The sequence below is a fragment of the Nicotiana tomentosiformis genome, chromosome 3, assembly GCF_000390325.3.
Source record: "Nicotiana tomentosiformis chromosome 3, ASM39032v3, whole genome shotgun sequence".
NCBI lineage: Eukaryota > Viridiplantae > Streptophyta > Magnoliopsida > Solanales > Solanaceae > Nicotiana > Nicotiana tomentosiformis.
The window spans coordinates 2,237,440-2,250,061 of record NC_090814.1 but is presented as its reverse complement, the minus strand read 5'-3'; the positions used below and the strand labels follow the sequence as shown (position 1 = coordinate 2,250,061).

The 12,622-nt window shown below is 37.6% G+C and overlaps 1 protein-coding gene across 1 annotated transcript; it reads right to left on the bottom strand.

Annotated features, from left to right (window-relative positions):
• Positions 1 to 10,620: 10,620 nt before the first annotated feature.
• Positions 10,621 to 10,977, bottom strand: LOC138906948 (uncharacterized). Its single transcript, XM_070196612.1, has one exon. It carries the CDS (start codon positions 10,975 to 10,977, stop codon positions 10,621 to 10,623), a length of 357 nt encoding a protein of 118 aa, XP_070052713.1.
• Between the last annotated feature and the right edge of the window lie 1,645 nt (positions 10,978 to 12,622).

The window sequence follows — 12,622 nt, the reverse complement described above, 5'->3', positions numbered from 1 at the left end:
TTTGCTTCCAATTTCATATTCAACGTACCTACACATAAAATAGACTCAATTAAGCACAAATATAGTATAATTTAGTATTAAAACCCCAAAATATAAGGTAAGTAATACACTAAAAATATATAATTATAGCCAAACATCACTATCCCATACTTAAACGTTGCTCGTCCTCGAGTCAACCAACAATTCACACTATCCTTGAGCACTTTGTTTTTACACAATTGAGGCACACTACACCAATGACCATGGTTGATAGCAACAAATAGCAACAATTAAACCTTAGCATATGCAATTATATACACTTCCGTTTTCTTATGCCATACTTCAAAAATATGCAAACAAAGACAACATGCTCATAAAAATCCTAGCCTCAAAAACCAACTCAATTTCACAGTGTACTCATGGCTTGAACACCCAACATCATAGAGAGAAGTCTAATAACGTTACCTATCCCTCGTGATACCATGTGCCCTCACAACAAGAACAGGAGAGTAAGTTGAAATCATACATTCAAATCAAATGCTCAAATATATTTTAAGGACTCATATATATCAAAGAAAATCTCTCACTCTCACAAAAGAAGTCACATGCATGCAATTGGTACCATATGCTTGTCCATAATATAAATCTCTACTAATGTAGGCTTAATCGATCTAAAATCAATTAGGACTTTTTATGGTTATAATATGGGCTAAAGGACGGGTAGGATATATTTTAGGAATACTGGCTAACCCTCCTAAGCACTTTAACACATCACATAATCAACTGTAAGCGCAAATTCTTCAATCGCAATTTTAATTTCACAACTAAAATCATCCCTAACAATGTTCCCTCTTTCTTTAAGCACTACTTTAATTCATTCCCACTAGCAAGAACAAAATATCAATTCATCTGCTATTTTTTTCTTTTTCTTTTTTCAGATTTTTCTTTTTTTTTTTCTTTATCAATTTCCGCTAATGGGGTATTATTTTACAAAATAAGTGCACACTCCTTTCTTTCATTGGTTCCACTCAAAAGTCACCCCACACTTAGTCCCTTCTTACTTCTTTTAGCGCTCATCTCACACTTAAAGTGCTTTAAAAGGTAAAATGATCAAAACAATATCAATTTAGAACAAAAGAGGTTTAGGCTTGTAATGTGGATGCCAAATAAAAGTCTATAAGCTCAAAATGGTTAACTAGGGATATATTTTATTTATGATAAGCATTAAACTCAAAAAGAACAAAGATAGCCTAAAATTATTTTTCAAACCGAGTATCACCTAAAATTTCGCTTCGACTCACATACCGGGCAAGTTCTAGACACAAGCACAATAACATGGACTATACAAAAATCTCACCTCACATAGCACATAACTCACTAAGGACAATTTCATTCCGACTCTCAAACTAATGCAAGTATTCACGGAGCCACGAGATGTTAAGCATTAAGCACAAAGTGAACATATTAAGTCAAGAAAATGAGACGTAGGCGTCACAAAACATGCTATCCAAATGACCAAGGCATCATAAGCAATTTTAGCACATAGGGAAGATACTATGCATGCCAAAACCTAAATATGCTACTATCAAACAAGTCAAGGGCGCCTAGGAATCTTATCTTTTTTCGTCCATTTATTCCCTAATTTCTAATCTACTCTAAAAATAAATAAAACAAATAAAAGAAAAAACTACTACCCTGTTCAAACTACATCCCATGGAAAAGAACCGAGGCACAAAGAAAAATCACTGGGGATTATTACTACCTAAAGAAAGCTAAAAGACATATTTTTGGATTTTTGTTTAGACTTTAATCCCTCAAGAAAACTGTCTAGGAGATCCATCGTCGGGAAAAGTCCAATTTTTCTACCTTTTTCGAATTTTTTCTTCTTCTTGTTTTCCACATTTAAAAATAAATAAATTAAGCTACTAACATACTACACAACTACGAAAATAAAAATAAGAAGGTAAAATCAAAATAAGAAGTTAATATTTTCTAACATACTACTACTAATTATCTAGAGAAATTCTCTCACCTCACACTTAAAGGAGTGCAGTGTCCCCAATGCATAAATAAAGCAAAATAATAACGAAGGTAGATAAGAAACTCCCTGAAAAGCCAAAGGCCGAAGCAATAGCGGCTCACAGGTGCTCAGACTTCCCCGGGCATGGTCCTTTGTGTGGTCACCCCCCACTTAGTTCTCACCATCTAGCTCGCTTTTACACTCTTCCAATGGCTTTGCCTCCTATGCTTATAATCCTACAAAATAAAAACAGACACTACAACAATAATAAGATAAAAATAAAAATAAAAATAAAAGAAAGCAGTAAAGTTGGGTTGTCTCCCAACAAGCACCTGATTTAACGTCGCGACACGACTTGAACCACTTTTTGCCTCCACCTCGAACTTATGAATTGAGCCCCCAATAGGGTATCCAGTCCGTGGCTATGCTCCTTCGGTGGGGCTTCAAAGAAAACTAGGCCAAGCATTAAATTTTCCACTCTACACTTCTTGGCCTTTAGATGAGGAATGTAATTTTTACTTTTTGGCACAACACATTCAAGAACATAGGCACCCCGTTCCTCGTTCATTGGCTCCTCCAAAGGCTCAGATGACTTGATTTCTATGTCATCATCCAAACACAATGTTAAAAAATGCATGGAATGAGATCCAGTACGCCCCAAATCTAGAATTGCATCACTCTTTACATCCTCATATGTACACAGACTAGAGTCTTCACATATAATATTAGCTACTTCCTCACATGACTCTAGAGTGCTTCCCTCAACATGGACATCATTAATAAAAGTACGGTCGAATGATTGACTCTCCACTTTTAGCTCCTCAATTTGGCCTATAAGCTCCTTTTCAGTTTCACACAACTCAGAACTATTTTGTTGGGCGTTAGACGCATCAACCTTTGCAATCAATTGAGTTCCAAAGTCGTGAATAGCAGTACCAAATTTTTCGATCTCTTATCCCAGTTCAGCTCTCCCCTTTATTAAGTCTCTTATCCCATCTGTAATTTTCTCACGTTGAACTTTATATATTTCTAATCGCTCAGCTTGTTCGATTAGCCAAGTTTGGCTCAAAATCTCCTCTTCTTTAAAATTTTTCTCTTGTTGGAACTCACTCTCTTCTCGAATTTGAAGCTCTTCCTGACTATCAACTAAGGCTGCAGCTTGTTGATCATCAAATGTTTCAACCCATTTTTCTATTTTGGCCTACATTCTCTTATTTATTGCCTTGAGATTTTCCATCTCTTTTCGATGTTCATGAGTTTGCTCCCTTAAAAATTGAGTTTGCTCCATTATTTCCCTCATCATATCCATTATATGAGCATCATATTCCACATTCTCCACTTTGTTCCTATCAAACTCACAAAAATTATCAGAAACATAATAATTAGGGCTCGAAGAAGGATCAAAAGAATTAGGACAGCCATCCCAATGGCCACCTTGACCACCACACACATTACAAATATTTCACTCAAAAGATTGAGATTGTGCGTACAACTCACTCCCGGGAATATTATGATAAGTTTTTCACCAGTGGGGTCCTCCACAACATGGACAATGATCATCAAAATAAGAATAATCATCATGCGAACAATTTACATTTCAAGATGCCATGTGAAAGTAAGTAAAAGAAAAAAAATACTAACTAAATAAGAAAATTAAAAACTTGAACAAAAATCAATTAAAATCTTAACTTAGATAAACAATCAATAACTAAGTCCCTGGCAACGGTGTCAAAAATTTGTTGGTTCCCCAAGTACACGCAAGTATACGTGGCCGTCAAGTAATAAAGTGACTCAAAAGTCGGATGTCGAACCCACAAAGACTTAGATTAAACGTTAACTAAGCAAACTGAAATCAATTTACTGTCCAAGATGATCAAAATTTTAACTTTTCTATTACAACTGCTATTGCGAAATTCAAACATGTAACCAAGGGAGATATAGATTTCAGGGTTGTGATCGGTTTATCAATCCTATTGAGTTCGTAATTACACATGTTAATCCAAATTATCTATGATTGTTAGTTAAACGGATCGTTTATATAAATAGCATGTTCCCACAATACTATCTGTCTATCCATAATATATTAACCATATATCCCTATGGTCTTGAATCTATCATGAACGAATATAATACGGTATTCAACTAAGCAAGATTGTTAGGTAAATTCCTATCCTAACCGCGAAATCTTTTCCCGAGCCACGGGTTCAGAAACAAGCTCTCTCTAATTCTACTCTAATCTAAACACGGCTTTCCCAAGCATAACATAGATAGTAAATAGAACTCAACTGCTGGCCAAACAATTAAGCAATTATACACAGAATTAGAGAAACAACCAAAGATGATAACTCAAATTAACGGTAATATAATTAATAAATTTCAATATTCATGACAACCACAATCCTAGAACGTGAAGTTTAGTTCCACATAGACATGGTAGAAAAATAACAAATCATCAAAAAAAAGTAAAGATTACTAAGTTTGATGGAAGAAAGATGGAATCTGATGAATTCCGGTCTCCACGGCAGCTCCGCGCTCTCCCCTCTAAAAATGGTATTTAATGACTATTTATATGTGTAAGGAAAAGACCTAGACAAAATAACTAAGTCCAAAATTAAAAAGGAGACAAAATAGGCTTTAAAAATCCGAAACACGCTCGCTGCAGCACTGGCGTCGCAAGCTCTCGCGCGAGATGAATCCCTCGTGTCGCGTGCTTTGCTGCTTCGTTTCTCATTTTGCATATGTGCTGCCTAACTTTTGCTTCAATTCTTATTTTTGATTTGCTTTGCCTAACTTTTCCTTCTTTCACGTTTTTGTTTTCCTCTTTTGCAATTTACTTTTGTATTCTTTTGATTTGTCTTCACTCATTTGTCTTCATTCATTGTTTCATTATTTCATTATAATATTTTCCATCATCAAATAATCACGAGCCATTTTTGTAATGCATAAAGTACACATAAAATCTCTACTTTGCTCCTAATTTCGTCTTCAACGTACCTACACATAAAATAGACTCAATTAAACACAAATATAGTATAATTTAGCTTTAAAACCTCAAAATATAAGATAAGTAATGCACTAAAAATATATAATTATAGCCAAACATCAATCCTTATCCATTGCTGGATGCTTTCTCGCACATTCCCTATCCAGTCACAATCTACAAATAAGTACAGGGGAGTCTCCACAGCTTGTCTATCACAGAGGCAGCATGTATCATCCGCTACTGGGATATGAAGGTGTCTCAGCCTCGCTTTAGTGAGCAATCTGCCCTGTACAACTAACCAAACCATGCACAAACCTGTGTTTTGGTTGAGCTAGTGATGACCAGATTAACTTAGCAGTCTTCCATCTTTCATGCTGCCCCACCAGTGCAATGTAGGAGCTAGTGATCGAGTATTGCCCATTTGGTATCAAATTATAGCGTACCAAAATTTGTTCGCAACAAAGTTTCATAGTATGGAAAATAAACTGCAACAAAAATAATATGAAGAAAAAGAGATTTTATTGATGAATATTTGTGAGTTTAATTCTATGTATCCCTTGATTTTCCTCACTGAAATTCTCCGTGATTCGAGGGCTTGAGAAACGTCTTTCTCGAATGTAGGATGATGCAGACCTCCTTGTGATGTATTTAATCGCCAAGAACATTGAGCAACACTTTGTTGTTACGGGTTGATCTCTGGGAAGAACTCTGTTGATCACTCCTTTGTTGAAGAACTATGCACTTGATGATTGATCTCTCTGTTTGTGGATGCCTTCACCAATTGCGGAATGTTCTTCTCCAATTCTGAATGTCCTCAAAGAGTTATGTAACCCCTCTATTTATAATGGTAGAGGATGGACACTCCAACTACATATGAACTCTCTTACTTGATTTTGATTGGCTCATATGAGTTACCAAACTTATCACACAAGTTGTGTGATAAGCTTGCTTGTGATTGGCCAAGACATGTCATTTTAGACACTTGGCGATTCGTGATTGGTCACTGTTTTGTACTGGGATTGCCACATTATTTAACAAGTGGCATCATCTTGGCTTTGGGTTTGACTGGACATGCTATGTCACTTGACACATGGCATGAGTCTCGACCTTAAGATAAAATGGACCTTGGGCTTGAAAATAATAAAATAGACTAATTTTAATTTATAAAGTCTAAATTAATTATTTAATTCAAATTTTATAGGGATTATACCGAATAAATTTTATATGTCTACAGATGCCCCCTATTTCAAGGCTTGTCAGAGTGTAGGCTTGTCGAAACTCGAAGAGGAGGCTTGATGTATCCATGAGAAGAACACTTTCTTTCTTGCCCATAAATAAAGAACTTGAATTCTTTGGCCAATTGTGACTCTCCAGTGAAGCCTAAATCGAATTGAAAGAAACTTATGGCGTCAAGTATGTTGTACTTAAACAATACTTTATTAGTAACCTTTATAGCAAAGTTATGGTAACCAAAACATGGTCACATTGAACAATGTGTGACAATTTTATCACAGATCAATTTCTTATGACAAAGCCACGTGAGGCTCATGCATGAAGCCTTCCCCTCTTCCACTTTGACTTGAATTCAAATACGTCTCAGAAGTCATCTTCTAATGAATATTTACCATTTAAAATTTTCAAGTCAAACAAGAATTTCCTTTTTACTTGAAGAAAATTCTTTTTTATAGGGAAAGTTCCACCACCTTAAACAATCTAATATAAGGAATCTTTATTTCCTTTACCTTGGTATATGAGAGTCGTGAACATAGGGTTCCTTTCGCGCTGAACACGACTGCTCATAGTCTGCTTTCACTTCTTTCTTCGTTTTATTTTTTTTCCTCTAAAATAGAAAGAATACCAGTCATGCCTTTTTTAATTGCAGTACCAGTCAGCCAGCTTTATACCCTCGCAAAAAAGAATTCATATTTTGCTGTAGGAGACTTCAAATCATGAGCCACTTATTTCTACCGAAACTAGACTCATAGAACTAAAACATATCCAAAATTAAGTACAAATCACCGTTTGTATTAGCTGGAATTAATTTTTGAAGTTGATCTACACGTCTGGCCCATGTTGATCTCATAGCTTTGCGCACTCTCGACGAAAGATTTATATATTGAGATCGGAGAGTCCAAATCACAAGTCACTTAATTCTATTGCTTCTAGACTCAAATAAATCCAACATATCAAAAATTAACAGCCATATTCCTTCTGGATTGTATGAAATTAATTTTTGAAGTTGGTGTAAACGTCTGGCCCGTTGATCTCACAGCTCTATGTACTCTCGGAGAAAAAGTCGTATCTCGAGATAAGAGTGTCCAAATCAAAAGCTGTTTGCGGCGTGAAAATTAGACTCCTAGAGCTACAACATATGTAGAAATCACAGTGAGGATGTCCTTAGGTTTTTCCAGATAATTTGCTGAATTTGGAACACGAGTTCCGACATGCTGGCTCTAGTGTTTCAGCTTTGTACGCTCTTGCTAAAAAATGCATATCTCAAGATAGGAGCATCCGAACTAAGAGCTGTTTGCACTATTGGGCAACAAGACTCGGAGATATACAACATCTATAAAACTCGAAGCTCCAGCCCTTTTGTTCCAGACGCAACAAATCTTTGAATCAAGTGCTGAAATTGAGAGGATTGTTCGGGCAACATACTTCTTTTTTCTTTTTTTTTTTGTAGGTTTGAAGAAGATATACATGGCGAGTTCCCCAATCCGCATCATGAGAAGAAGTGGATGATCACCACTCCTTTGTAGGGAAGAGGTTCATAAAGCATACGATCCATTGAGATTTGACGAAGAAGTACACGTCACAATGCTCACCATCAGCATTGAAGCGTCGTGTCATTGACACCGGTTCTTGTTGCTGAGTGAAAGCTCCATGCCATTGTCTTTGTGGCTTGTGCGTGGCTGGTGGAACTGCTGGTTTCAGATATTCAACGACCTAACTCATGGTCGAGCCTAGAGATTAACGAGGCTCCCTAATTCTAATTTCCCTTTCCATGCTGATAGTTTTAATCAAGCCTTTTGTTACTCGTGCTTACCTTTTTCTTCTTTTTGTTAATCAAACTTTTTGTTACTCGTGGGGCTGTGGAGAAGTATTCATGAAGCAGCAGAATCACTAAACAAAATTAGCATTAGCCCATGAAGCATTGGTCCGAAAGCAGAACGTCTCAATTAGTGCGCCGAATGCATCTATCATCGTTAACCAACCCAACCAGTAGGAACCAAAGCATACACTACTCTACAGGAAGATAGCAGTAAGCCTTATGTCGAATTAAGCATCTTGTCGTCAATATTGATACTTACTGCTAAATTGAGCTTTGCACCGTCGACACCAATCAATCATGTGAAATCAAAAAGTTTCATGTCGTCTGCATCGACATTTATGAGTGGGGTTGAAGTGTCATGTTGCTGAAACGTCGTGCTATTGGGACCGAGGACTTTCAAGATATTTTCTTTTGCAGGATTTTGCCAGAGTTTTAGCGATCTTGATATCCCTAAGAAGATGCATTGCTAGCGAACCTCTCGTCTCTTTGTTGCGGCTTGGCAAGAGACACATGAAGTGTACTTTCAACCTTGGCGATAAAATCCCTACTCTTGGAGGCTTGGAGAGACAATATTTTATCATTGGCGAGCCAACATGTACCACATGGTTGACGAGTAAGACAACTGGAGTAGGCCTTTCCAACTTCGGCGAGCAAGCACCTAGCGCGTCTCTGCAAAAATATTTATTTCTCGATGCAGGAGCAATGAAATCACAAGACGCTTCTTCCTAAAGAATCATACTCGAGGGGCTGGAACATATCAAAAATTTAGCACCAAATTCCTGGAGGATTAGCCGCAATATTGTTTTGAAGTTGATAAACGCGTCCAGCATTTTAACTTTACAGCATTGCACAGTCTCGCCAAAAGATTGATATCTCGAGTTAGGAGTGTCCAAATCATGATCCGTCTGTGCCATTAGCAAGAATCTCAGAAAAAACAAAATTTTCAAGATATCATGGAAGGATTCCTTCCAGATTCTCCCCAGCAATTTCTTAAATTTGATCCGTCTGTCAGCCAAAATTGCTCTTCAGTTTTGCCCGCTTTTGTGGAAAAATTCACATCTCGAGCTAGTAATCTCCAAATGGAGATCCGTTTGCGCCGTTAGAAAATAAACTTAGAGACCTGTAAATATATAAATTTCATGGCATAAAATGTTTTGGGCTATCAATAGAATTTGTTTTTTCAATTTGACCTAAATGCAGGGAACTTTCTGGCTTGCGTACTTTCGGCCAAGAAAAACTGTATCTTGAACTAGGAGCGTCGGAATCACCAACGGTTTGATCCTATAAAATTTGGACATCAATAAATATAATCATGTTGAAGATGGAGGCTCAATTCATTATTAGCTATCTTAACAAATATTTTAAAATTTGATTCTACAGCTTCGCATGTAATGACTTTGGCTATCATCACAAATCCTATCTCCTTGTTTATTCTTTTGCAGACTTGTGAAGGAGCTCAAAAGGTCACGGTTTCAGACCAAAGAAGGCACACAAGATGTGGATATCTTGATGTTTTGAGTAACAAGAAACAAACAAAATCTCCATGCAAAAGACGTACTCGATGTTGCTGAGAGATCATCATGTGAAAATACTCATTTCCCCAAAAGTTGTGTATACTCGAATTTTTGATATTCCATGAAGCTTATGATGGAACTTTTGAGAGTGATGTATATGATCATGTATGAGAGATTCAAATAGAAGAAGTATATCCTTGCGCCAACAACAAGACGTGTAGTTAAGGGACTATGGAAGCTGTTAAATGCCATGGGCACGCCATCAAGGATGATCATCATACGGAGAAGTCACGAACGGGTTTGAAACCATGATTATCTTTCAATCGTTTGCATGACTTTAGATTCCTTGTATAGGATGATGTCTCATTCTTCTTTTATCATTGATGTACAAAAGCCAAATTGTCTTCTTTTCCTCAATTACATATGCCTCTAAATTTGAAAGAATTAATATGATGATACCATGACGCCATCTCTTTTTTATTTATAACTCATGCGACTGAACTTAGAATGAAACTCTAAGCTACCTACGTACCTCGGTGAAGAGGATCAAGTCATAACGTAGTTCAGAGGGATGAGTTTTTTTTTATATTTTTTTAATCCTAATTTTTGCTTAGGCCGCCTCTCGCGAGGTTTTCAACCTAGCGGGCTTTTTTTTAATTGGTCTTGATTTTTTCCTAGGCCACCTTTTTTGAGGTTTTCAACCTTGCAGATTTTTTGTTGTTGCCGTACACAGTTTAGACTCATGCGGGCCAGGAGTATAGCAACGTGCAGTTTAGGCTCATGCGTCAAGGAGCGTAGGTGACTTTCATGGAAAGTATATATTGCTTCAAAAATTTGCCGTTGATTGGACCAATTCTGAGACCATTCTTATCAACGATTTTGTTTCCACCACTTGAATATGCTTCTTTCACTACATATGGCCCATCTTATTTTGAAGTAAACTTGTCGCCTATTCATTTGCTGAGAATATGGGTCTTCGAACAGCTAGGACCAAGTCTCCCACTTGGAATGATCGTGATAGCACTTTCTTGTTAAAGGCTCTAGCTAGTCGAGCTTGATAGCACTCCAATTTTTATTGCGCCTCCAATCTTTTCTCATCCAATGCCTCTAACTCTGCTAGGCGAAGTTGAGCATTCTCTTCGGACGTGAGTCCTTCTTGGATTGCGATCCACAATGATGGAATTTGTTGCTCCAGTGGAAGGACTGCTTCTACGCCATATACCAAAGAGTAAGGAGTTGATTGTGTAGCAGTTCTGAAGGTTGTATGGTATGCCCACAAAGTGTCACCAATTTTCTCATGCCAGTCCCTCTTATTCTTTGCAACAACTTTATTCAAAAGGTTACCCAACGTCTTGTTAAAAGCTTCAGCAAGGCCATTGGTGCATAATACATTGAAGACTTGTGTTTCTTGAAATCGAACTTCTCGCATATACTCCTCACGAGCTTGTTGTCAAATGATGTTCCATTATCAGTGATTATGTATCTTGGTATACCGTACCTAAAAATTATATTTGACTTGATAAAATTGGCAACATTTTCCTTTTTCACTTCCTTGAGTGGAACAACTTCAGCCCATCTAGAGAAGTAGTTTGTGGCAGCTAATATATACATCTGTCCCTTTGATGACTTTGGAAGTGGTCCAACAACGTCAAGTCCCCACTCATCAAACGGCCACGAAGCTACAGTTGGATGAAGAGGCTCTGGAGGTTGTGGATGTAGTTTGCATGAAATTGACAAGCTTGATATCTTTTGGCATGCTCCATGCAATCTTTCACCATTGTCGTCCAGTAGTAGCCCATCCTCTTGATGCGAAAATGGAGCTTAGGACTAGATTGGCGTGCTCCACATGAGCTACACTGTGCTTCCTCCATCACTTGGCGGGCTTCTTCTTTGTCAAGACATCACAAGAATAGTCCTTTAAAAGAGCGGCGAAACAATGTCCCCTTATAAAAGATGAATCGTGGTGCTCTTCGCTTGATGAATGTTCTTTGTCGCGAATCCTCAGGTAACTTTCCATGTTCAAGGTACTCTATCAGTGGTTGCCTCCAATCTTCTTCTTCAATCACTCGAATAGACGTATGATGGCTTTCATTGATTTGAAGATCAAGAAGTCTAGGAACAACCCATGGATGACACACATATACCTTTGTTGACTGATTCTCTCCAAGTTCCATCGTCGTGGCCAAGTTAGTCAAAGCATCAGCTTTGCGATTTTCTTCTCTTGGGACGTGGTTTAAGAACACATGGTCGAATTTTTCAAGTAAACCAGAAGAATATTTATGGTATGACAAGATATCTTCCTTCTTTACCTCGTATCTACCCAAAAGTTGGTTGATGATCAGCTAAGAGTCGTCGTAGATCTCCAACTGTAGAATCTTCATGTCTAATGCCATTTCAAGACCGACGATCAAAGCTTGGTACTATGCAGCATTGTTGGAGCATGTTTCACCTAAAACAAAGGAGAATGGCAAGACTTGTCTTTCTGGAGAGATCAACAAAACACCTGCCCCCGCACCATTATGACGTACATATCCATAAAAGAACATTTTCCATGGTGGTAATTCTTTAATGAACAAAACGTCTTCATCTGAAAACTCATCAGGAAGCTCCCATTCCGCCTGAAGAGGGTGATCAACTAGAAAATTGGCTAGTGCTTGTCCTTTCACAACCTTTTGAGGTGTGTATGTGATCTCATATTGGTTAAACAATATGGACCATCTTTCTAGGCGTCCAAAAAGAATAGGTCGAGTCATCACGAACTTCACGGGATCTGCTCGAGAGATGAGTTTGATGATGTATGCTTCAAAATAATGCCTTAGATTATTTATCGCATAAAGTAACACTAAGCATATTTTCTCAACAGGTGTATAGTTTAACTCAGCTCCTATCAGAGTTTGACTATGGTAGTACAAGGCTTGTTCCTTTCCTTCCTCATTCTCTTGAGCAAGTAGTGCCCCAAGTGAACGTTCCCGTGCCGCGATGTAAAGTATTAATGGTTTCCCAAGCATTGGCACTCCTAACACAGGTGGATTCAACAAGTATCTTTTGATGCTTTCAAAAGCGTTTTGACACGA